Here is a 26,849-nt window from a genome sequence, read left to right on the forward strand (position 1 = left end):
TGATCATTGAGCAAAGGCGGAACTCCTGGCAAAGGCAGTAACCTAGCTGATGGGTTTGTAACATTAGTTTGAAAAGAAATATCAATTAAACCAGTTTTATGGGGATAGCAAATTTTGGGAGAGCTGAAATCCGTAGCCTGTTTTCTTAGAGGTGGAAATCTGAGATGGTACGTCCAAATTACTATTCGTGAATGTGAGGCTTGAGCACCTATGGTTTAAAAGCCACCATTAGTGTACAAGACATCACTGCAGCTCATCTTTTATTTTCACTTTAAAAACCAACTAGCTCAAATTAATAGGTCTGTGAGGAAGTGAAATATTTTGTGAAACATTGATTCTATTTCAAGGAGATGTTTTATCTGAGTGTCCATCAGTTTATGGTACAATAGTTGTCGATCGGTATGTAAGCACAGAAGAATGCAAGAGCATAATTAATTAGGCCAGTAATTTATTCTCATACATGTTTAAGAAGAATAATCCACAACTATTTACATATGTCTGAATGTATGCAGCAGATGAGCTCACAGCACAAATCATGTACATCAGGATTACAACATATCAGTCTTCATTTGTGATTGAAGTTCACTGCATTTAATCATCACAATTTAATTTTCTTGATGAACTTTGCATACCACATGTAGGTCGTCGCTGCACACAAGCCATACCTGAGAGAAAGAAGATGATTGACTAAGTTAAATAAATGAATAAAACAACAGGACAGTGGGTTATTTACAGTACAACAGAAAACCGGATTTAGTTCATCCACCTACCATGTAATTATATACTGCATGTGTTCGTTCCTGAGTGTGACTCTGGTCTGTCCACCTATTGGTCCACCAGGAATGGTGCTCTCTACATGATCATTAATAATTCATGTTAATAAATAACATCTTTATTTCTGCAAGTGGGATATATTGTTCTTTTCTCACCTGTAGCACAATTACTACCAATATGAGCCAATTATATATTAAATCTGATGTTCACTATGATGTAGTTGATTTAAAAAGCATCATGGACCCCTACAGTTCCTGAGACCTTACCGAAGTCTGCATCAATGAAGATGGGCTCAGCTCCTGTGACACTGGCCATGGCCTCCAGGTCACGGAAATGCCAGCGGTTTCTTTCCACGTCATTGTTGGGCACAAAGGGTTTACGAGTCTCCGTCAGCCGAACTATCCCGACCACATCCATCTCCCCCTCCACCTGCACAGAAGAAGCATTACTTTATGTTAAATAATTCTGAACAGGCTGCCAAGGAATACTTTTAAATATCACTATGGGACAATTACAGTACCACCATTACCTTTCATATTAATGGTGATATTTGTGGTTTTTTGAGGTTCATTATAGCTGTGACATTACACAGGAATCCCAGCACCACTAAAACAATTTGACGAGTGCAGTAAATCAGGTATGTTTACCAAAAGTGTCTGCAGTTGTGTTAAAGGGAAGCTCCACTGATTTGACACATAAGTCTTATAAGAGTGCAATGCTAAATTACTGGAGTGCTCCTTTAATAAAAATTTACTCATGTATCATCATCTGAGATACCAACCTGCCCCTTCGTCCTGGTCTCTGGTCTTATCTTCTGCTTAGGCACGTATCCTCTGTTCACCAGGATTGTGATGCTGCAGGAGAAGGACACATAGATCAGTGGGTGATAGGTATACCATAATTACTCAGTATTTGAACCACAGGGTGGTTTATCTGTCGTCTTACCCCAGGTCAGTACAGTGGAATGGAGTGATGACATTTGCGCCGGTCTCTCCACTTGAAGACAACCTGCCCGCCTCTCTGGCCTCTTTCTCTGGGTCGACTGGTGAGCGGGGCAGAACGTACAGCTCCTTTGAGTGGTCATACCATCCGCGCACTTTGACCCTTCTGTACTCAAGGCTATTCAGCTCAAGAGGACTAGGATCCAAGAAGACAGATGTAAACAGATTAACAGGTAACACATGTAGATTTTGGGGGAACAAGGACAAGTGGCATTTACTGTTAGCCATGCAATAGGTAAAAATCTATAATCCTAAGTGTGTTCGAGAATATCGGTAGAAGTATCTAACATGTACTTACTCAAGAGGGAGAGGAATGGGCTCTGCAGTAGTGAGTCCTTTCAGCTCATTAATCAGCTGTATCTTCCACTGACGCCGTTTCACCTTCACAGAAACAAAGTATCTTGAGTCCATCCAACAACAACAAACCCGACACGTCATAAAATATCAGCTCTGTTTTTAAAAATGTGAGAACACAGTAAAATAGGCTGTACCTGCCATGTACCCAGGCCAAAGGTGGTGAAGGGGATGAGCAGCAGGAACCATTTGAGGAAGGAGTCTTCTCCACTCTCTGCTCCGGCTGCTGTGGAGCTTGACTGTCGCCCGAAGGTGATGAACTTGCCTGGATATTCAAAATACACAGGACAGGACAAATGTTATTCAGCTCAGCATTACATGACAAAGGTTAAACCTGATGTTGATGTGAAGTGGTAATTTTGTGAGTTTGAAACAGTGTTGCATTTATACAACATTTATTTGTCTGTTTTGAAATGTGACCAAGTACATTTACTCAAGTACTACACTTCAGGTACCTGTACTTGAGTATATCCATTTTAAGCTACCCTACATTTACTTGACAGGAGCAATGCACAATATTGGGTTTTTTGCCAATATCCGATATGCTGATATGTAACACCTTATTTGACCAATAACCCATACTGATATAGATATATCCACTTTTTTCCGCACCAAAATTTCAGTGATCATGTCTCTTCTGTAGTGGAATTAACATCATATAATGCAGGCATACTCTTGTCGTGATGGCCCACCAGCAGATGGAGACATGAAACACAATACTTTCCAATGTATGTATTTATTCATTGTGCAAAATAAGAAAAAGCATGTTGGTTGATTCTGATAGTTCATTTAAAGCAAACATTGAAATTATCGTGCATCCCTGCTTGCCAGCTTTAGTTACTGCAGAATCACATTACTAATACAAAATATAAATCACCTAATAAACTATGGTGTATTATGATAGAGTAAGTTACACAACAGTATATAGGGTGGTTAAAATTAGCTCCGACTGTAACATTCAAATGATTTACACATAAAAGCATCAATAATTATGATCTAGTAATATAACTATCTAAAGTAGCAAGCAAGCAAGCAAAATTTTATTTGTATAGCACAATTCATTCCAGGTGGAAACACAATGTGCTTCACAGAGCATATGCCACCATAGAGGTTGCAGTTAAAAGTGTACAATGTGCATGAGTAAGCACAGTTAAAAAAAATAAAATAAATAATAATAATAATAATAATAGTAATAATGATAATAACAATAAATGTGATTTAAAAAACCCACCAAAAGTGGAGATAAAATGAAAAAATAAATAATTAAAATCATGAATCATTAAAATAATGTTAAGCCAATAAGTTTAAAACATTAAAACCATAAAAGTCAAAATAAAAATAATAAAAAACAAATATGATTAAGACATAAGTAAAAAAAAAAAAACATAAACTACACATAAAAATAATAAAAACCAGACTACTGAAAGGCATGGCTAAAAAGGAATGTTTTGAGTTTTGATTTAAAAGATAGAAATGTTGAAGCACACTTAATAGGACTGGGTAGGCTGTTCCATAGTCTAGGAGCGTAGGAGCTAAACGCAGCCTCACCAATTTTCGTGGAGACCCTGGGAGTAACCAGACTGCATGTCCCAGTTGACCTGAGGGATCTACCTGGCTCATAAAATAAAAGCAAGTGGGTCTTTCTGCATAATTAATTATTTTACTGTGGGTATTATACTAATACTTTTATATTTTTACTTTAGTAAAAGATCTTTATACTTCCTCCACCACTGGTTTTAGATGTTTGTTTTTTTGTTTGTCTACAATTATTGTATGATTGGTAGTACAAGAGTATTTGCTTATTTAGTTTTTATTTTATATTGTTATCTAATTTTAATTTTATTGTTTGAATCAAGTAATTCATACATTTATTTTATTTTATTTTATTTATGTGAATGTGAGTGTGTATTTTCTTGAGTTGTTCAAAAAAAGTAAAAAGTGGAAACTGGAGTCCGGTGTCGTCATTATTCAATTGTTTACAGTGAGCAAATTAGGGTTGCAGCGATATACCAGTTTTAAGGTATACTGTGACATAAAGGTTGATGATTATCATACTGTGCACATTTGCTTATTTACGATATTGAAACAAAAAAAATGCAACTTCTTATCTAATCTTATTTTACATGTTTGCTAAGGGGAGACTTTCCACACATTAACAAAATGGTGTCAAGTTTCAGTTATAGTGATAAAACTTTTAACCAACAACAACTCTTTCATTTTCTTTTAGGGTCATTCTAACTGATGACAATAATAATTCAGTGATACCGTTAAACTGCGATATATTCTGAGACAGTTATCTTAACGTAAAAATCCCATAAAGTTGCATCCCTAGAGCAATATTTTTTAATTAAATTTATTTATTTATTTTTTTACCTTTAGCACCTTTGAAGAGTGGCAGTCTGGTCAGGAGGAGAGTCCTCTTGATGTAAACGACATGCGTCTGAAATAACACAAAAAAAGCTCAGAAATCTGCCACCAGTGAGAAGTGACTTTCAACAGACTCTGTGAAGTTTAGGATGTAAAGACGCAGATATGAAACAAATAACTCACCTGTTTTTTGAGTGTCGTTAGCACCCTGGTGGAATAAGCCAGCGCTGATTTCAGAGCAGCCATGTTGAGTCAAAACATTAATGAAAAGGTAAAAGTTAGATAATCCACCGAGTACATGACAGCTACATAACTGCTCCACCGGGGGACTTCTTCTGGTGTTACTACATCCGGTTTAGTGACGCTCCGCCCCTCATGTTACCCACGTGTGTCCAGAAATGTGTTGATATTTCTGTTAGTACACTGCTGTCTTTATGTGTGTGATTTAGCTGTATTTAAAGGTGACGGCTCGGTTCTTCTGTCGACATGGACCTCGCCTCTAGAGACTCGTACATTCAGAAGCTCGCAAGTAAAGTGTTGTCTCAGCGAGACCAGGAGCCCAAGAAGAGGCCGTTTGGTAATGTTAGCTCACTGCTTTAGCTCATTTACACCTTATACTGGATCAGTATTCTGTTCTGTGACTGCATATATTATGTGTATTCTTTGTGTTTGTAGCGGTTGTAGAAAAGCACCTAAATCTAATGTCATCGAACACGGGGTTATTACTGCTGCTGACCAAAGGAGGCGCTGCACTGTTAAAAAATAGAGACGAGCAAAACCAGCTTTTCTGATGTAGTTTGACAAGACTAATCGATCTGCAAAAAATAATGAATGAATAACTGTTTTTATAATCAACATAATATTTAGGTTATTTATGACCTATTATTTGCTGCCTTTCTCTGGTCTTATTTTTGTAAATTAGATTAAGTCTTTGGGCTTTGGGGCTGCTTGTTGAGCATAATTGAAGGCAGTAAGCCAGTAAATTGTGACATTTATACTGTTTTCTAACATTTTACAGACAGAATAATTAATTGATTAACTCTCTGCTTCTCAACTCAGGGTCAAGATCCCTACAAGGGGTTGATGATTGTGTTGGTAGGAAAAAAGAACTAAGACTAAACTGGTTTGGTTTGTTTTACACATCCAAAATACTATTACCAATAATAATAATAATAATAATAATAATTAGTATTATAATAAAATAAGTACTTCAGCAAAAGAAATGTAGTAATAATAATAATACTTATGTTATTAAGGACACAGAAAGGTCCGCAGTGACCACATACAAACACACAATTGTCTATGTACAAAAATACAATATAATAAATACATTGTTAATTATTATTTTTAATTAACGCTACATAATACAAGTTCATATAAAAAGACAAAGTTCAATTAGCTGCACCCACAAACAAGCTGGAGAGCCAGTGGCCCCGCAGTCTGCATGATACCACTTTCAATGGTATCATCTATTTTGTGATGGAGGGATGCAAAAAACTCTCAGAGGAGCTTGATTAAGGCGCTCTCCAGTGTATACCTTAATCCATTAGTTTGTAAATAAAAATATTACAAAGATAGGAAAGAGAGAATGGCAGAGATACGATTGTACTCAGTAGACATCCATATATGCAAGTGCAGTATACGCAACTAAATTCCAGTACACAAAACTATGTTTATTTGTCTGACTTTTCTTCATTCTGTTCTGTTGGCATTAGTAATGTGGTGTAGACCCTTTGAGTGCTTTAAAAACATTCAAATGGAACAATCTGAGAGGGGAAATCACTTGAAGATTGAACAGCTTACAGCCTGTAGACATGAAACCTATGATGAGGGATAACAAAGAAAATGTTTGCTTGTTATTTTTTGTCACAAGAGGAAAAGGGTTGGGAAACACTGGGTTAATTATAAAGAACAGTTTTACTGATAATCAGTGATTATTAGTTCTAGCCTTTAACAGAAAGAAAGGGGGGGAGCTTCACCTGTCTGACAATGTTAAACTCATTTTTATAGACTTAAACACTTCTGAATTATTATGTTTGAGACAGACTAGTTTGTGTGACATGGTCATCACTCTCTGAGGGGAAGTATCGCCCACACTATCAACTGTGTTTGACTCTTGTGTGTTAGAAAATTATGAAATAAGATGACTATGAGATATTTCTGTGTTGGTGACAGAAAATCACCTGATTTTTCTGACTTTTTACTTTCAGTTTGATGTCATTGCCTAAGCATGTTTAATCTCCCAGTCAGGCAACTGTTAAAACAATTAAAGAACCAAAAATTAGTTCACATTCTAACATTGAATATATGTGTTAATGTGTTTTGTTTGTATGTTTAGCTTATTTCAAGGGTAAAAATGATGCCGGTCCTCCAAAGAAGAAGAAAAAGTGCAAAAAGAAGCATTTTAAAGAAAAGAGCACAGATGAGAAGACACCCGCTCCTAAATCCCAACAAAAGCCTCCGCCCTCCACTGCAGCACAGAAAGGCCCGGCCACAGCAAAGCCTAGTGTGTCCAAAACTCAGAGCATAAATGGATCTACAGCACAGGAACCCAAAGGTACAGTAAGTGTGTCATTACTCTGTCTTTCCTGTTATTAAGAATTGTTAGTGTTTCCTAAAGTCACCCATTTTGTCCTTTTTTCTCTTAAAGGAGGAAATGCTGGGTCCAGCTTCTCCACAGTAGATTTACTACGCAAGAGACTCCATGAAAAGATCGAAGAGTCCAGAGGGCAGGTACACAGTGTTTTAAGATGCTGTAGACAATGAAAAACAACCACATGAAGGTTTATTTATACTCTCTCTGACAGTAACAGTGTATCCACTTGACCTCTACTAACGTAGTAAATATGTAAAAGCATAGAAAAGCAAAATGCTGTACTTAAAGGTATACTACGCAGGATTCCCCTTTAGAAAAAACAATGGGCCTTTTTTACATATACCTGCTCAGGTTTTTTGTTAAATTTGTTCTGGAGAATGGCCCTAAAAAAGTCGACGTCAGATTCATGACGTGTTCTTAAACTGCACAGTTGTTCGCACCTGTGTTAAATAATGATGAATCCTGTTGTGCATGTGAGTTGAAAGCATGTGCCTGTTGATCCCAGTTGGCACTGGGAAATACCCCACCAATCCTTGTAAAAGGTCATGAGACTGTAGGGCCGTGTGCACACACAGAAACTGAAGAAGAAGAAGAAGAAGAAGAAAAGATGAGAGAATTAATTCAAGAATACCCAAACAAAACTCGAAAGAGGGTGCAGCTTGAATTTAAAAAAAAAAAAAAAAATTAAAAAAAAAAAAAAAAGAAGAAGAAAAAAAAACTTCAGTATTTCCAGAGTAAAGTTACTTATGTAGAAAGTTAACACCAAACATGCCGCTTTTTGTAGCGTCAGGAGTGGACAGGCCCGCCTACAGAAATAGCTGCTGAAAAGATCCAGCGAATGGGCCCTCCCCAAATGCGCTTTACTCATAAAGCGCATTTGGGGATGGGATGATTATGATCATTGTGTGAGTGTACATAGAATAACAAAAAGATACATGGGATGTTTTAAATATCCAATATAATCACCACCCACAACCGCAAACTGTAAACTCCATGTGTTATAGTAGCACAATTGCCAGGACTAAAGACAGGGACGAACACCACGGTGCTCTCCAAGCTGTGCGTGTTTAAGAAAGAGAGAAGAGAGGGGGGACTATGTCACGCAATTTTCTGTCAGTTAGTAAAAACTTATTTTTGCCACTTCTTTGTAATTGTTTCTTCTGTCCGCCTGAACTGCCCGTGATATATTCTAGCATGATCAATCACTAATGATTGGACGCCATGGTTCCCATCAACATAACTGATGTGAATTGACGTAGTTGTGTAGTGTTTGTTGACCATAGGCTTTTCGTAAAATGATCAAAATAATTGTTAAAGACATTACAAATTAGAAAATGTGTTTAAACCCAATATTATGTAGAATTCAAGATAACACATTGAGCAGTTTTTTGCACAAACTCGTAGAAGTGTTCTTGAGGGTGCGTACATTCTGATCTTGTCTAAGAACAAATCCTGAAAAATAAAATGTTGAGCACAGCATGCAGAAGAGGTAGGGACTTTATATAAAAGTAGTGAACAGGTGTCAGACTGTAAGCAGCACGCACCCAAGAGGAAGCTACTAAAATCACGGACACAGTGTAGAAAAAATGCAAATATAGTGAGGCGAAATGACAATCGGGTTGGCTTTCACTTTTCTGGTGATACTGTTTACAGACACTGACAATTCTCTAGTAGTATACCTTTTAAAGACAATGAAGACATTGAAAGAAAACCATGTGGTAGTTTATTTATATGTTGTAGTAGTGACAGTTTATCCAGCATTATCTAAATTGTACTGAGACAGTCAGCTGGAGCCATGCCATTTCAACCAGTAAAACAATCTTTACTTAGGGTATTTCCTTAAAAGATTACATTTGAATGTTGAATGTGTGCTTATACCACTCATTGATGGTAATCAAACATAAGCAAATCCTAATCCTGAGGAAGTAAGTTCTGTGTTAACCTGGCCACAGCTCATTGTGAAGAATGCATGGTCCTGTTTTTGTTTCTTCCATAGTTCATAAGTAACTGCACTGAGACTAATGTGTTCCCCTAATCTTTTATTAGGGAGCCCCAAAGGATGCCGAATCGGAGAAAGTGCAGGCAAAGCGAGCAAAAAGAAAGCTTGAACGGGAGCGCAAGAAGAGGAAGAGGAAAGAGTTTCGGATGAAGAAACTGGCTGAAGAAAGTGGCAAAGAACAGCCCCAGCCGCAGATAAAACAGGAAGCGGAGCGAGCCCCGGCTGCAAGCAAAAGAAACGAAACCGCCATCGTCTTCAACAAGGTGGAGACAGTGGACGAAGGATATGTAGACAAAATGCTGAAAAAGAAGAACAAGAAGCAGAGCGTTAAGGGCCAGATAACACCGCTGACAGGAAAGAACTACAAGCAGCTTCTCAGTCGCGTGGAGGCTCGCAAAGCGAAGCTGGCAAAGCTGAGGGAGACAGACGAGGGGAAGGCCCGAGAGATGGAGGAGAAGATAAAGTGGACCAACATTCTTTATAAGGCAGAGGGCATCAAAATCAAAGATGACGAAGACATGCTGCGCTCCTCGTTGAAGAAGAAGGAGAAGCACCGTGCTCAGAGGAAGAAGCAATGGAGTCAGCGTAGTGAGAATGTCATAGAGAAGATGCAGCAACGCCAGGACAAGAGACGAAAGAACCTCCAGAAACGTAAGCAAGTCAAAACAGAAAAGAAGAAGGACAGGGCGCGCAAGAAAGGCAGAGTGCTGCCTGAGGACTTGAAAAAAGCAGCAGTGTAAAAGGAGGAGTGTGTGTTACGTGAAGATTTATCACAAGACAACAGAGACCATTTTTAAATGAGTAAATCAGTCTTTTTCACGGCCATATGATTTAATTACATGATATGAAATTGCTATGGCTGCTGCACATGCTGTACCTTCATTCCTGTCAAGAACTAATATGATGTGTGTTATAGTCAATAAAATGTGATCCATCATTATGACATGAAGGTTGACCTCTGTTGTGGAATGTATGTGTTTATTTTACTTACTGTCCAGCCTGTTGAGTGTGTCTTTTAAACGAAACTAAACAAACATACATGTGGTTACATGGTATTCGCTGATAGCTTCCCCCCATAGGCTGTAATGCAGAGGTGTCAAACATACAGCCTGCAGGCCTGAGCAGGCTCACCAAAGGCCCACAGATTTCGGACACCTATTGTTGATGTACTTGTGAAGGTGTCAGGTTTCAGGGGTAGGTTAAACAGTGAGTAGCCTACTTCATGGAAATGTTGCTTCAGGGTTTTTTCACCCTGACCAGAGTACAGGTCTTTGAAAAAACAATAAAAAGTTTTTGTGGTTATATTTAAAGATATTGAACATGGTGCAAAATATTGTCGATCAGCAGCTTCAGCAAAAAATAATCTGTTTTAGACTTCTATCTTAAAACAGCACTGGTAGAACCCTGCTGCTGAGGCACTGCCAAAACTTTTGATTGATAAATGATTTGTAAGGCAGGGGACTGCTTAACCTGATTCCTTCCATGAATAAAAGCGAGTCCAGACGTAGCAATAATCCACTTTATACTTGATCATACATGAAGACATGATTCACCATACAATGAGATGTAATCTTTCCCATTACCACCTCTCTTTTAACTTAATACTTCATAGCTAGCTAATCGCTAACACAGCATTTTTGTAGGTGCTTGGGCTTCTCGGGCAAGGGGCAAAGGGGGCTGTTCATGGACTGATGCATGGTGGACGAGTCATGTAGCTAGTGGGCGGGTTACGTAGCTGCTCCAGCTGCAGCTATACATACTCGGTTTTGGGACTTCAAGTTTGGCATTACAGCTGTTGTCATCCTGAGTCCAGCTGCTCAAAAAAATTTAATCTGGATCAGAATAGTCCTGATTTTGAAATCCCATGTTTTGCTATCCAGGATCAGCTAATCCATTTTACTTTTGTGCTGTTTTTTCAAAGCAACATTGAATTAGATCTCCCTGATCCAGATACAAATTTTTCAAGATTACCAAATCTGGATGAACACTGCTCTACATGGGACTGCATATCACAATGTAGGCAGTCTGCCAATGCAATTACCACTTATTGCCATAGGTACTGCCAAAAGAACAGTAAGGAGATCTTTGAGGTTGTAACTTTAATTATACTTTTTTTTTTATGAACAGCACATTTTCAAGATTTGATCAAATCTGATAGCCGAAATTAGATCAGATTACCGGAATCAGATCAGATTGAGGGTTAGATCTGACCAAGACACCAAGGACATTATCAGCAGACAGCCTGTCACTCAAAGCAGCCTGCCTTTACTTACGCACAACTCTAAGGCTTGATCAAATGTAAATGGGTGAGTCACATAAAAACACAGTTGTCCTGAAGCATATTAGCTATATAGACCAAAACTGTTTTCTGTGGCAGGCTGTAAACATGTTTATTTCTGCCGTAAAGTTGGGTATTTTAACATGAATCTACAGGGATTGAATGGCTCCTACAGTCAGCTAGTGGTCAGTCAAGGAACTGCAGTTTTTGGCACTTCTGTGTTGGCTTCATTTTTCAGCCCTGGAGGTTGCCACTTTGGAAAAACTGGGACATATTGTTGAATTGTCTTTGTTTTTCTACAGACATGTCTGGCTGTTAAACATGTTTTGTAAATGAATGAATGTCTCAGAATGAATTTCTTTGACCTAAAAGAAAGGGGAAAAATTGAGGTGTTGTCATTTATAGACTCTTATGCAATGGTTTTTCTGGTCCAGCCCACTTGAGATCAACTTGGGCTGTATGCAGTCCATGAACCAAAATGAGTTTGCCTGCTCTAACAGTAGAAGGCTACGGCGACGCAGGTAACGTTGCTCATAGTCTAGTAGGAAGGGGGGGTCCCCATGTTCACGGTGGATTTCTAAATGAAACCTATATTTTTGGAATCGTGAAGGTCTGTAGATAATGAATACTGATGTTCCCATCGTGAAAAAGGGTAGTCCTCGGAATTCCGGTGGAATTTCGAATTCCGTCAATCGGAATATATGGAAAAAATTAAAAATCAAATGGATCCACAACTTTTGAACCATATATTGTACAGAGACAAATAAACCATCTTTTTTGCATAAATTAAGCATGAGAAATCAATTAAAATGGTTATTTTAATGATTTAAAGTGTATGTCTATGCGTAATTGGCTTTTCTTTGCAGAATTTAGCAGAAAAAATATGAAAAAAAGCTATGACCTATAGGAAATCTTCCCAATTTGTCGGTATTTGGTGAGAAACATCAGCTTTTTCATAGCTATAGAAAACTGCCCAGCACTCTAAGCTTTCATTTGATTGGTTACATGTTGCTGTAACTAAAAAAAATAAATTCTGGGAGACTGTTAGAGCTATGTCTACTCCCAGATTTGTGATAGACAGGTCAAAATGAGGGATAACCATAACTCTTGAATCATACATCATACATATATAAATGAACCAACTTTTTTAATGTAATTTTTTATTTTACAAATTGATTATGGTGTTCTCTTGATGACTGAAGTAGTTTTTATGTATTTAGTCCAAATAGTAGGGTGAATATGGGTGAACTGGGACACTTTCTGAAAATTTACCTTCAACATAATTTCTAGTTATGAACCAAATGTCTTAGCCCATCATATCATACCATTCTAAATAGCTTGTGATCTCTACTATACTATGTAGAAGAAAAAAACAAAGAAACATTAAACACAGGATGGATGACCCTTCACCAAAAACACACTGACCCACAACCAAAATTTCCAGGCACTATTGGTAAAGTGGGACACCATATATTGGTGAACTGGGACACTTGCAACATCATTAATATCATCACTGGTACTCTAAGTGTGCAACATAATAATGTAAAAGACAGAAGTCTTAGCTTTCACCCACACAAAAATGAATGTTCTAGCTACTATAGTTTTTGTTTTAGATCAATTTAAACAGGAGTATGCAAAACGTGTGGGGTGGCAGGGCAAGAGCTTGCTAGCTAGCTAGCATAAGCATCACGATTATTATTTTCATTACAAGCTACCTTAATTTGTGCAATTTAAGTAAATTTGTTGATATATCTAGCTAGCTAGATAACTACATTTATGAGGGATGAATAAAAAGGAAACTTATTTCCACCTTTATATTCACTTGAATGGTTGTCCCAGTTTGCCAATAACACACTGTCCCACTTTAACAATAGCATATTGTTAAAGTGGGACAGCAACAAAATGGCATTTTAAAAAAAGAGTAAGATTCACATGGATGTGATTTTGTGCACACTTAGAGTACCAGTGATGATATTAATGATGTTGCAAGTGTCCCAGTTCACCAATATATGGTGTCCCACTTTACCAATAGTGCCTGGAAATTTTGGTTGTGGGTCAGTGTGTTTTTGGTGAAGGGTCATCCATCCTGTGTTTAATGTTTCTTTGTTTTTTTCTTCTACATAGTATAGTAGAGATCACAAGCTATTTAGAATGGTATGATATGATGGGCTAAGACATTTGGTTCATAACTAGAAATTATGTTGAAGGTAAATTTTCAGAAAGTGTCCCAGTTCACCCATATTCACCCTACTATTTGGACTAAATACATAAAAACTACTTCAGTCATCAAGAGAACACCATAATCAATTTGTAAAATAAAAAATGACATTGAAAAAGTTGGTTCATTTATATATGTATGATGTATGATTCAAGAGTTATGGTTATCCCTCATTTTGACCTGTCTATCACAAATCTGGGAGTAGACATAGAGTGCTGGGCAGTTTTCTATAGCTATTAAAAAGCTGATGTTTCTCACCAAATACCGACAAATTGGGAAGATTTCCTATAGGTCATAGCTTTTTTTCATATTTTTTCTGCTAAATTTTGCAAAGAAAAGCCAATTACGCATAGACATACATTTTAAATCATTAAAATAACCATTTTAATTGATTTCTCATGCTTAATTTATGCAAAAAAGATGGTTTATTTGTCTCTGTACAATATATGGTTCAAAAGTTGTGGATCCATTTGATTTTTAATTTTTTTCCCAAATATTCCGATTGACGGAATTCGAAATTCTGCCGGAATTCCGAGGACTAACCTTTTTCACGATGGGAACATCAAAATTCATTATCTACAGACCTTCACGATTCCAAAAATATAGGTTTCATTTAGAAATCCACCGTGAACATGGGGACCCCCCCTTCCTACTAGACTATCATAGAACTAGAGTTACATCTGGTAACTGCCTGCTTACGTCTCGCTCCGCCCATACAGGAAGTAGAAATAAAAACATAAGAAGGTTAAAGGGGAACTATTAGTACCTCGAGCTTTTGATTTCTCCGTCCGCTTACCAGTAAGTTACTTAACTGTAAATGAACAGGGGTCGCACATTAGGAAAAACAACGCGATAGGAAACATTTGTTAATGGGAATAACCAGGAAGCTTGCTACTAAGTTACTAAGTTATCAGAGTTCAATTAGACACCAACACAAGGTGGGTTCAAACTAAAGACACACGTCAACAAAATGACAATTGGCGTACTTAGAAATGTGCTTATATTTCAGGAAATAATGTCACGACGACTTCATGCACGCAGAACAGACGGTGTGGATAAAAACATCTGGTAAGTGATAATATTTGACACAAAAGGACATGGGCATAGGTTTCACGTGTATTGTTGTTGCATTACGTTGTAAATCTGCCTGGATTGCCAGATTCCAAACCTAGCCATTTATTAATCTCAATAAAGGCTAACCATAGTAATTTGTGGTTGGTGAAGCACGGGAGTGGTGCACAGCCTCGGGGCTTTACGCATTTACACTTAAATGCAGCATTGATGCAGCTGCAGACTGTGCAACAAGAGAAGGTGAAAAAAAAGTGGTGAAAGTACATTTTCTCAAGTACTGTATTTAAACGCTGTTTTGAGGTACTTTGCATGAATGTTTCCATTTTATGCTACTTATGCTCCACCACACCTTGGAGGCAAATATTGTTCTTTTTATTCCCCTGCATTTAGAGAACTTTAGTCACAAGTAACTTTACAGATTGAGATTACTTATATGAAATTAAAATCTATTTAAAAGTAATGATATAGTATTATAAGTTAAGCTACGTAGCAGTATGTAAAGTAATTGAAATTAGCCCCACCTTTACAAACTGCAATATCGAAGTGATTTACACATAAATGCATGATTAATCACAATACACTAATATGATATGTATGATTTGGAAATGTGCCATCATACATATTGAGTACTTATACATTTGCTACTTATATAGTGTATTTTGATGCTAATACTTTTGTGCTTTTACTTAAGTTAGAGTTCGAATGCAAGAATTTTACTTGTATTTCTACACTGTGGTATTGCGTCTTTTACTAAAGTAGAAGATGTGAATACTACAAAAAAAACCATTAGGTCTGTAAATAATAAGCAGCCAGATTATATAATGTAATGCTGTAATATTGTATAGATACATATGTGTAGATATCTAGGTTGTTTGATGTTGAATGCAGCATCATGATGGAGAGGTGATGATCTTGTAATCCATTGTATCCATCTTGCAGGGTCACTATGCACTTTACTTACTCTTGCTCTCAGTTGCTGCTAATCATTCTTTTCCTCTTCATATGTGTTTTTTTTTAATGTGTGTTTTTACTTGCTGTATACCAATTGCCTTCTAAGGACAAAATAAAGTTGAGGTTGAAGTATTGTCATATCACATAAATATCCTCCAAACTTATTTCAGTTCTAAAATGTCAATCATATGGTACGTTCAAGATAGCATTTGTGGGGGGGGAAAAAAGTCAGAAGTCAAATAAGCTGTCCTTTTCTGATATTAAATTGAAAAGCAATGACTTTCCGTTAATGATTTGCAAATGAATCATATATTTTACATATTGCTCAATATTTGAGTATTAAAAAATGTGCAGTATTTTTCACTTGGGCCATTTCAGAAATCAAGGACTGGTATCTGATGAAGCCAAAACTGTGTGCAAATCTAGATAGATTTAATTTTCTCTTTTTTTGTAATTTGGGTGAACTCACCAATAATTTTAACTCACTCACTGGCAGCTCTAAACTCTAAACTAAGATTTTTAACAATGATTTCTACAGAAATAATTTCTTTATAAGTAGTATTTATAAGTGAAAAATATTTATTTTCTGACTCACTTGTGTATAGGTTAATCATTCAATATTTAGAATTGATGAAATTCTTCCAGGGGCAACAGTCACTCAAAAGGCAGGGTACATAATATGATTGTGACTTTTGGTCATATACCTGTGGTTGTTTGATTCTAGCTCATAATTTAGGTGACATTACAGCAGTGTCTGATCTGTTTTGCACCAACAGGGTTGAATTCACACAACTGGCAGCAGACTACAAAGTAGTGAACCTTGGACAGGGATTTCCTGACTTCTCCCCTCCCAAATTCCTCCAGGATGCTTTTTGTGAAGCTGTGAGTGGAGGACCCCAAATGCACCAGTATACCCGAGCTTTTGTAAGTGGAAACACACATTCAGGAACACTTTTATCTTTGTTAACGTCAGTAGGCAGTATGCTTAAGTTTAGATCATGTTAGAATGGTTTCAGTCATTTTTGACCAGGTATTGAAAGTATAAATGTTTGCAGAAAAAAACAGTGACAGCCACCTTATGTTTACATTTCCTTTCTCTCCTCAGGGCCATCCTCCTCTAGTAAAAAATCTTGCTAAATTCTTCAGTAGGATTGTGGGACATGAGATTGATCCTCTTGAAGACGTCCTGGTCACAGTTGGAGCTTATCAGGCTCTCTTCTGTGCATTTCAGGCTCTGATTGATGAAGGGGATGAGGTACGAAAGTCAACCCAAATCCAGTCAAAATGTTGTACAGTTCAGCAATAATTAGGAAAACATAACAGCAGCAAACATGTTCAAACAAGTTTGAATATAGTGTATGTGTGGTTAACGGTGTGATAAAAGTCCACATGGTGCTAAGCGCGTAACTGTAATGTGTGTAAAAATACTATAACTTACTATAACTTCAGTTTCCCATTTTTGTGGGTTTTAATGTTTGAAAAATAACTGACAGAAATTTGTATTTCAGGTCATAATTGTTGAACCATTCTTTGACTGCTACCAGCCAATGGTGAAGATGGTTGGAGGAAAGGCAGTCTATGTACCTCTCAGGCCTGTGAGTGGTTTCTACATTTTCACATAATAGCTACAGAGCATCTTTGAACAATTTGTCTTTGTGTACATGTACTTTTAAAAGTTTATATCAGCTTTTATTTCTTTGTGTTAAATTTAAGAAAGTTGATGGAAGCACCGTCCAGTCAAGTGCAGACTGGGTTCTTTCTGCTGAGGAGCTGGCCAGTAAATTCACTCCACGCACAAAAGCCATCGTTATCAACACTCCCAATAACCCACTGGGCAAGGTAAGACATTTACCAGTGAGGAGTCTCCTTTTAGAGCCTGCTGAATAAAATTTGTTCTTGCACATGAACATGTTTCACACATTTATGTCCTTTACAGGTTTACAAGACTGAAGAACTCCAAATGATTGCTGATCTGTGTATCAAACATGATGCGCTGTGCATCAGTGATGAGGTGTACGAGTGGCTGACTTATGATGGAAACAAGCATGTAAAGATAGGTGAGCTGAACAGAATGCACACAAAGGATAAAGCTGCACAATATAAGTTAAATTAATTATATTAATCTATTGACAGCCAGTCTTCCCGGCATGTGGGAACGAACAGTCACTATTGGCAGTGGAGGAAAGACCTTCAGTGCTACTGGCTGGAAAGTAATGCACAGACTCATATCGTATTTCAGTAATGTGTCCATTTTATGTCCACGTAATAATGGCCTGGTTCTTCTTGTCAGGTCGGCTGGGTCATCAGCTCTGAGCACATCATCAAACACTTGAAAACCATCCATCAGAACTGTGTTTACCACTGTGCTACAGCTGCTCAGGTAAACACATCATTGTTTGAGCATTATTGATACATTTATAGAAATAAAACATGGTTTCTTCTTGAGCATATATCAGAGGAGGCTCCTCATGCTGTAAGAAATTTAATTCCTCTTCTCTGGATTATTAGCAGTAGTAGTCAGGGGACTTTTATTTAGAACATTATCCTTAATACCAATGTTTACAAAATACAATACACCTCATCATCCAGAGCCTTTCTGTTGTATTTGATGGCGTAGACATATTTTTTCCACCTTTAAAGGTCCACTGTGAAAGATTTAGAGGACTTTAGTGGCATCTAGTGGTGAGGATTGCAGATTGCAACCAGCTAAATCTTCTCCTGGTTAGAATTTCTTCAGTGTTCATTGTTCAGGAGAACATGTATGTATGTACCTATGTAGGTGTAAACGGCTCATTATAAGCTAACAAAAACACAATAATTCTTATTTTCAGGTGATTATACAGTAAGGAAAACATACCATATTATATTCCATTTTTGCCAGTACATCACCTAGAAAAATATTCCGCACTGGACCTTTTAAAGGAAAAGACTGACATTTTGGGAAATAGGCTTATTTGCTTCTGATTTGCTGAAGATTAATTCTAGATGAAAGATTTTAACTACTTGACTAACAACTTTCCTGCAGTATGGAAATGTTCAGAAAATGTTGAGGATAGTTATGTTTTGTTTCTTGTATTAAATCCACATATGCCCTGATTATTTGAACATAAGTCAAACATCTCAAACTTATTTATTTCCCATTTTGCTCCTCTCATCCATCCCTGCCTTCAACAGGAGGCAGTCGCTCGTGGATTTGAGAGAGAATACGAGCTGTTTGGGACCCCAGAGAGTTACTTCCAGCAGCTGCCTGCATTGTTGCACCAGAAGAGAGCGAAGCTGGCCTCGTGCCTGGAGAGTGTGGGTTTGCAGCCCATCATGCCAGAGGGAGGCTATTACATGATGGCAGACATCTCCTCTGTCAGTGAGTAAAGAGCAAACACCTGCATCCATCATTGCTTATCATAAAATAATTCAAAAACCTTTTTACTTTGATAAGCACTGTCTTATTTATATGTACCTGGGCTTTCTTTTCTAACAGAGGTGGACATCAGTGACCAGACCACTAAGGATGAACCCAATGACTTTAGATTTGTTAAGTGGCTAATTAAAGAGAAGGTAAATAACATTTCATTTTTATTTAAGACAGCTAAACAAATCCCTTTTAAAGCAAGTGTTTTAGTTTGTTTTGAAGAGAAGAAGTGATTTGATTAGTGTTTTCTGCAATGTTTAATCTTGGTCTGTGGTGTTGTATTTAGAACATCATGCTTCTGACTTTTCTGTCTTTTAACTGTATGATTTGGCTTTTGTTCTTCAGGGTTTAGCAACAATCCCAGTCTCTGCATTCTACAGTCCAGAGCACAGGAAGGAGTTTAACAAATACATCCGATTCTGTTTCGTTAAGGTGAATTCAGCCTCAGTAACTGAAATGAATTTGACCCCTCTCCTGCCTCGCTCTTTGACTCACACTCACTCTCTTTGTCTAACAGGAGGATTCCACCTTGAACGCTGCAGAGGACATCTTGCGAAAGTGGAGTCAGGAACAGTAAAACCGACCACGATGCAAAGTATTACCCGTCCATATAGATCTCTCCAGGCTGCTCTCTGGGTTGCCTCCTCTGTTAAAATGAGCCATATTCAGTGTTTCAGTGTTTCAGTGTGTGCTTATGGCACAGTCAGGTACTTTTTTTTTTAAAGATTACTTTTTGGGGCTTTTTTGCTTTTAATGAACAGGACAGAGTGGAATGGGGTGAGAGAGAGAGAGTGGGGGACGACATGCAGCAAAGGGTTGCAAGCCGAGAGTCAAACCTGCGACCGCTGCAGCGAGGCATCACCTCTATACATGGGGCGCCGGCACTATCCACTACGCTACCGACGCCCCAGGCACAGTCAGGAACTTGAAGACAACGTCCACTTTGTCTACTCAGTTGGTCCTACTGCTGTTGTGAAAACAATCTTGTACGCAATGATTCTTAAGCACTTAACTCTGAAAGGAAAAAAAATCAATGTTATGATGTCGCAGTAATCGTTAAAGGATATGTTTTTTGTTTAGTTTTTTGTTTTCTTGTATGATGTCCTCTTACTGTATTTCACAATTTAACTGCAGATATTTCCCCTGAATCAAACTAACAAAAAGTTTAATAAAGCTTTTAATATATGCACACATTCCATGTCTCAGTGTGTCTTTACTCAGCTGTGAAAAACTCAACAGCTCAACACAATTTAACTGCAGATATATTTCTCCTGAATCAAACTTACAGAAAGTTTAGTAAAGCTTTTAATATATACACACGTTCCTTGTCTCAGTGTGTCTTTACTCAGCTGTATAGCTTCACAGGCTCATGCCTTGTAATAAGTGTTTATTACAGCCCGTGGGTGTCCACATAAACAGTATGAAACAAATAACATCAGTGTAATAGTAATATAGACATACAGTCAATTAGGGTCTTATTTCCAGGTAAATTTGAGGTTTGAAGCATTGCAGCAATATGAGATGTCTGCCTTTCTCCAATATAATGGAACTAGATGGCTTGTGGTGCTTGAAGCGCCAAATAATATATTTGAAAAACTCAATAGCAATGTCTCTTTCCAGAAATCATGACCTGATTACTCAAGATAATCCACAGACCTTGTTGTGAGCAGTTTAATGTAGGAACTATTTTCTTTCTACTGAACTACACCCACCAACCGTATCACTGCACAGAAGGAAGCGTGTATCTACTCATGGACAAGAGGCTTGTGCTCATGACTGCACAATATGTATTATTTGCATCCTCCTTGGCTGAGCTTTAACGGTTCAGGCAGGGTTATGACCTCTGAAAAGAGACATTGCTGTTGAGTTTTTCATATGTCTTTTATGGCACTTTGAGCACCACAAGCTGAGTGCCATTTAGTTCCATTATATTGGCGAGAAGGCCGACATCTCTATGGACGATATCTCCAACACTCAGCAGCTCACACCAGAACAATCTAGATTACTAAATAACACTACAGGTAAGAGGAAAAATATGTATTTTTGATTTTGGGATGAACTGTCCCTTTAATGGTAAAGACATTGAAGATAAAAATCTATTTTGTTTTTATTTTTCATGACCAATCTGAGCAATAACACCGTCAAATCTTGCACAAAAATGAAAGCTGTAGAGACTGTACATATGTATATTGCAATGTCATTGCTGTCTCTTATGCATTGTGTGACCACTCTGACGTTTTAAACATCTCAGGACTCTTGCAGGGAAACAAAAGTGCTGCCATATAAAGGTACAGAAGGTTGAAAGGTCGTAGGAAGGAGGGGTGGAGGAGACTGAATGTTGCAGTAAATCTGAGTGAAGTGTGTTCGATTAGAAACCATCAACAGGTGAGTACAGCAGCAGCACTGAAGAGACATTTCTATAATAACTGCAGATTTGAGCGTGCTTGAAATGTGCTTTCATTTCAGATAAACATGTCCCGACGACTTTATGCTCACAGAACAGACAGTGTGGACAACAGTGTGTGGTAAGTGGTAATGACACAGGTGGACTTTTGACACCTGAGCTCGTGTGAGTTTGTTGACGCCAGTACAGTTCAATCAGCCTGTTAGTGGACAGTTTGTTGTAGTGGAGTATTCACTGTGTTTTTAATCATTCAGACGAAAAGGAAGCGAAACAAACAACTGTGGTGATAGCAGACTGAAGGATTTTGGTATCCTAAGCTGAGCCTATCGAGTGGCTTCCTCTCCTGCTGGATGTATTGATCATGCCTTCCTCAGCTGCTGCTCATTAGTCCTGAACTTTGTCCTCGAACAGCAACATGATCCCTCAGTTTTCTAAGCTTTATTTATTTGTTGATTAATTCTTTCAAAATCAGAAAGCAACTGTTAAACCTTAATACAAATGCAGTATTAATAAATTAATAAACTATAAACATTATGTCCCTGTTTATAACTGCTATTAACATGTGTGTTGAGTGATCCGATCAGAAGTGTGAAGCACAAAATGTAAGAGTAAGTGTAAATAACCACGAAGACACACTGTGATCCGAACACTCAAACCTCATGCCGAAGTGATCTGGGATGCACTGGACCACATTGTAGTGTAAACATTAATGCGTCCCCAACAGGGACTACATCATCAGTGCTGCAACCCCAACTGCATCTGTTTATGCTTCTTCTACTGTTAACCTTTACAGATAATTTTGAGAATATCATCATAGTGCCTGACAAGCAGTGTTGTACCAACAGGGTTGAATTCGCACAGCTGGCAGCCGACTACAAAGCAGTGAACCTTGGACAGGGATTTCCTGACTTCTCCCCTCCCAAGTTTATCCAGGATGCATTTAGTGAAGCTGTGAGTGGAGGACCCCAAATGCACCAGTATACCCGACCTTTTGTAAGTGGAAACACACACTTGGTCCCAGTTTTATCCTTCTGTGTCAATTTCAGTCATTTTCAGCAAGTTTTAATGAGACACACAGATACAGAACAAACAGTAAGAGTCACCTTACATTTCCTTCCCCTCCTCAGGGCCATCTCCCTCTGGTGAAAAGTCTTGCTAAGTTCTTCGGTAGGATTGTGGGACGTGAGATTGACCCTCTTGAAGACATCATGGTCACAGTTGGAGCTTATCAGGCTCTCTTCTGTGCATTTCAGGCTCTGATTGATGAAGGGGATGAGGTACAAAAATCAACCCAACAGTTTTTTTTTAAACTTAAATTATTTACAGATGCTCTATACTTTGTAATAGAAGAGTCATTATTATAACCCTCGTGTTTATTGTGTGAAGACGGATAAAGAATTAATATTTGGTGACATACTATATTACTTTATAATGGGCCATAAATTAAGTTATATTTTAATCTTTTGTGTAGTTTACTCTTCTAGTTCTAAATGGGAAATATGGAGTTTTACTTTGTTTAAATTCTCCTAGTTTTACTTTCTACATAATAAAACTTACAGAAATGGTACCAAACGCAGGTCACAAGCTAAGAAAAATGGGAAACATTTGTCTTTCAGGTCATAATTATCGAGCCGTTCTTCGACTGCTATCAGCCAATGGTGAAGATGGCCGGGGGGACGGCAGTCTATGTACCTCTGAGGCCAGTGAGTTATAAAGCATCTCCTGACAGCCTTTGACATCTCTTTAAATGCATACATCTATCTTAAAGGATTTTCATTTTCTTTGTTAAATTTAAGAAAGTTGAGGGAAGCACCGTCCTGTCAAGTGCAGACTGGGTTCTTTCTGCTGAAGAGCTGGCCAGTAAATTCACTCCACGCACAAAAGCCATCGTTATCAACACTCCCAATAACCCACTGGGCAAGGTAAGACATTGCAGTCGACGTTGTCATAAATACGTCATAAAGTCATCATTGTCATAAATACATTTCACACATTTATGTCCTTTACAGGTTTACAAGACTGAAGAGCTCCAAATGATTGCTGATCTGTGTATCAAACATGATGCGCTGTGCATCAGTGATGAGGTGTACGAGTGGCTGACTTATGATGGAAACAAGCATGTTAAGATAGGTGAGCTGAACAGAGTGCTCACAAATTATAACATCACATTATATAAAGATATTAATATATTAATGTATTAATGTGTATACTGACAGCCAGCCTTCCTGGCATGTGGGAACGAACCATCACTATTGGCAGTGCAGGAAAGACCTTCAGTGCAACTGGCTGGAAGGTAATGCACACACTGAGAAACAAGGTCATAATTTGGTTCACTACAACTTGTTGTGATTTTTTTCTTGTTTTGTTGTTTGTTTTTTTCTTGTTTGTTTGTTTTTTCAGATCGGCTGGACTATTAGCTCAGAGCAAAACATCAAACGTCTGAAAGCCATGCATCAGATGTCTGTTTTTGATTGTGCAACCACTGTTCAGGTAAGGGAAGAAGTAAATAAAGAAGAGGAAGTAAATATAGTAGATAAATTTGAGAGGAAAATACATGAGTAAATAAATCATAAATCATACAGAATTATATGAAAATGGATACTATCTGTAGCAGGGATACTCAACTTGCTTTGCCCAGGGGGCACTTTTGCAAAAGGACAAAAGGAAAAAATTGTTGATGCTTTTTGTGCACCCTGGTGCATAATTTAAAATGTAAGTACAAAAAACAAATCAATTGATTTTCTATCACGGGCCATAAATTGAGTACCACTTATCAATAGCATTTGCATTTCATTTGTCTTTAATTTGACTATTAAAATGAGCCCAACAAATATTGATGTTTGAGGCCATAACTGTTAAATATATGCTAAATATTTTTTAGTAAAAAAAATCCAATAACAGTGTATAAGATTTATTTATTTTTGTTACATACACATACACTGCAATAATCCTTCATAATCCAGATCCCTTCAGTTTTGCTTTTTTTTTTTTTTATTTAAAGAATTATTACCAAGGTGCATACTAATACCTAGTTTGGTATATGTACTAAAATGTCTTGTTACTTATCGGCCAACAAACATCAATACAGATATAAATGCAACAAGCTAATACTGTCCAATATGATAAAGATTTATTGGTCTAATTCTAGGTCTAATTACAACATGGGTTTGAATATTTTACACAGTGTAAGTGGAATATTGGAAGAAGCACAAAAGAGAATATTGTATAATGGTTTACGATATGGCAAAGAATGTTTTTCTCCTGACATATCTGTACATATCCTAATTTTTCCTTTTTTTCTTCCTGTTTTTGCTATCATTTAATAGTACAGTTTGTTGAGATAAATAAATAGTAATAATTATAATAAGTTATAATAAGTTAAATGTAATCAAAAGAAGGGTGGCAAATATACATTTCCCACTTCTTCCATATGTTATCAAATTTAATTTCCTGAAGCCTCATTGAAAAGGTTATTTTTTCCATTCCACAGATTTCATAAATAATATCATACCAGTACCTTATAGATGGGGCATCTAGGCCATTTCTTTGTAATTGCTTTTCCAGCAGCTACCCTCAATATTCCAAATAAGTATTTTGTTTTAATATTTGTACATGTTGAAAGTAGGAGCCCACAAAGGGAGTTCGTCCCACTTAAAAGCAATTTTTGTCACAAACATAGTCACTAATTCTATATAATATATATCCTATTTTTTATACCTGTTTCTGCATATAATGCACTGCTTCAGACCTGTGTATCTCCCTTTGCTCCTTTCATCCATCCCTGCCTTCAACAGGAGGCAATCGCTCGTGGATTTGAGAGAGAATACGAGCTGTTTGGGACTCCAGAGAGTTACTTCCAGCAGCTGCCTGCATTGTTGCACCAGAAAAGAAACAGGCTGGCCTCGTGCCTGGAGAGTGTGGGTTTGCAGCCCATCATGCCAGAGGGAGGCTATTTTCTGATCGCAGACATCTCCTCTGTCAGTGAGTTCTCTTATTTTCCTCCTATTAAACCGATGAAAATTCAACACTTTTAATTTCTCTGGGGCTTATTTCAAATACTGGAGAAAAAAAAAACCATTTCAACCGATTTCATCAGTCATTCAGAAATCATTTTCTGGTTATTGTTGGATGAGTGCTGCCTGCTATATTACCTTTTTAAATGAACTTACCATGACAGGAAACTGTGCAGTAAAAGTAAAATTTTCTTGTAAATAAACGAAGACATGCAGCTTGAATAGGTTATATTTATTAGTGAATTGTATTGATTACTAATCCTCTGTTTTTTTGACAGAGGTGGACTTTAATGACTCCATGAGCGCTGGGGATGAACCCTATGACTTCAGATTTGTTAAATGGCTAACTAAAGAAAAGGTAAATAGAAAATGTGGTGAAAACATGATTTAATGTAAAGATATAATGTAAAGATATAAAAAGACTGTAAGTTTTGTGTGATGTGTGGTTCTCTCAGCTTCTTTCTATGCAATTTGGCTTTTTTTTATCTGCAGGGTTTAGCAACAATCCCAGTCTCTGCATTCTACAGTCCAGAGCACCGACAGGAGTTTGACAAATACATCCGATTCTGTTTTGTCAAGGTGAACACAATGCAATTTATTACATTGAACTGAATCTGATTTTGATTGAAGTCTTCTTCTCTTTTTCATTGTGTTGCTCTTTGTCAGTCGTTCTTAAACTCACTCTTTTTTGTCTAAAGGAGGACTCCACTCTGGATGCAGCTGAGGATATCTTGAGAAAATTAAGTCAAGGACAGTAAAAAGTGTTTAGCACACACCCAGGTCATGGGAATCTTAAGAGCTATAACGTAGGCAACTGAACTTGCTTGAGTTTCTTGAAGATGTTTCACCTCTCCTCCAAGAGGCTTCTTTAGTTCCAGTTTTTCTTCACACTGTACTAGTCAAACACTGAATGACTGTAAGTGTTTCTGTGTGATCATTTCTATTTTACAGAAAACTGTACATGAAATATTTTTCAATATTTTATTTCTCAGTATGTGCTGAGATATTTGTCATGTACCCGAGTGTCCAAAATTTTGAATAAAGCTTTATAAATTCTCATCTTCAGTTAATTAGTATTACCCTTCTCTGTCTCATAACCCTGTGGCATGGCCTGTGTTATAAATATATGTGAATGGTGCTGTCTTTTGGTGTCCATATTAACAGTGGAAAATGTTGCCATCATAGCCAGGCCCCTTACACAAAAAGGACATTTTATATAACCACCAAAATAATTAAATTTGCAGACAACAAATGTCTCAGTGCTTGAAAAAACAAAACAAATCTGATTACAATAAATAAATCCCATGATACCAACCTGGCCAAAAATCAAGCATATTTTGTAGCTGATGTTTGAAGTAGACTTAAGTAGAATTTCTCATTAATTATTTTTACACTTTTGGCAGTCATAAATATA

The 26,849-nt window shown here is 37.4% G+C and overlaps 4 protein-coding genes across 6 annotated transcripts; 3 read left to right on the plus strand and 1 right to left on the minus strand.

The window, feature by feature from the left end:
* Positions 1-431: 431 nt before the first annotated feature.
* Positions 432-4,846, minus strand: LOC125905466 (surfeit locus protein 1). Its single transcript, XM_049603388.1, has 9 exons — positions 4,680-4,846; positions 4,503-4,569; positions 2,267-2,394; positions 2,074-2,156; positions 1,720-1,911; positions 1,556-1,628; positions 1,041-1,203; positions 771-852; positions 432-665 (listed from the first exon to the last, which is right to left on the minus strand). The coding sequence occupies exons 1-9, from the start codon at positions 4,740-4,742 to the stop codon at positions 599-601; spliced, it is 918 nt and encodes a 305-aa protein (XP_049459345.1). The 5' UTR covers positions 4,743-4,846; the 3' UTR covers positions 432-598.
* Positions 4,847-4,859: 13 nt separating this feature from the next.
* Positions 4,860-10,092, plus strand: surf6 (surfeit 6). Its single transcript, XM_049603387.1, has 4 exons — positions 4,860-5,073; positions 6,835-7,053; positions 7,147-7,229; positions 9,139-10,092. The coding sequence occupies exons 1-4, from the start codon at positions 4,983-4,985 to the stop codon at positions 9,829-9,831; spliced, it is 1,086 nt and encodes a 361-aa protein (XP_049459344.1). The 5' UTR covers positions 4,860-4,982; the 3' UTR covers positions 9,832-10,092.
* Positions 10,093-14,293: 4,201 nt separating this feature from the next.
* On the plus strand, positions 14,294-20,211 carry kyat1 (kynurenine aminotransferase 1). 3 transcript variants are annotated; one of them, XM_049603390.1, is made up of 14 exons: positions 14,302-14,525; positions 14,597-14,655; positions 16,386-16,533; positions 16,715-16,864; positions 17,118-17,204; positions 17,323-17,448; positions 17,546-17,666; positions 17,743-17,819; positions 17,900-17,989; positions 18,784-18,970; positions 19,088-19,164; positions 19,364-19,450; positions 19,536-19,613; positions 19,780-20,211. In XM_049603390.1, exons 1-13 carry the CDS (start codon positions 14,457-14,459, stop codon positions 19,593-19,595), a joined length of 1,338 nt encoding a protein of 445 aa, XP_049459347.1. In that variant the 5' UTR covers positions 14,302-14,456; the 3' UTR covers positions 19,596-19,613; positions 19,780-20,211. The 3 variants fall into 3 exon arrangements, with proteins under 3 accessions (XP_049459346.1, XP_049459348.1, XP_049459347.1); XM_049603389.1 differs by having other exon boundaries at positions 14,294-14,525; positions 19,536-20,211; XM_049603391.1 differs by having other exon boundaries at positions 14,299-14,385; positions 19,536-20,211.
* A 1,276-nt stretch (positions 20,212-21,487) lies between these two features.
* On the plus strand, positions 21,488-26,317 carry LOC125905469 (kynurenine--oxoglutarate transaminase 1-like). Its single transcript, XM_049603392.1, has 12 exons — positions 21,488-21,543; positions 22,268-22,415; positions 22,550-22,699; positions 23,039-23,125; positions 23,219-23,344; positions 23,432-23,552; positions 23,639-23,715; positions 23,823-23,912; positions 25,217-25,403; positions 25,714-25,793; positions 25,928-26,014; positions 26,134-26,317. Exons 1-12 carry the CDS (start codon positions 21,491-21,493, stop codon positions 26,191-26,193), a joined length of 1,266 nt encoding a protein of 421 aa, XP_049459349.1. The 5' UTR covers positions 21,488-21,490; the 3' UTR covers positions 26,194-26,317.
* The last annotated feature ends 532 nt before the right edge of the window (positions 26,318-26,849 follow it).

The sequence above is a fragment of the Epinephelus fuscoguttatus genome, linkage group LG18, assembly GCF_011397635.1.
Source record: "Epinephelus fuscoguttatus linkage group LG18, E.fuscoguttatus.final_Chr_v1".
Taxonomy (NCBI): Eukaryota; Metazoa; Chordata; class Actinopteri; order Perciformes; family Serranidae; genus Epinephelus; species Epinephelus fuscoguttatus.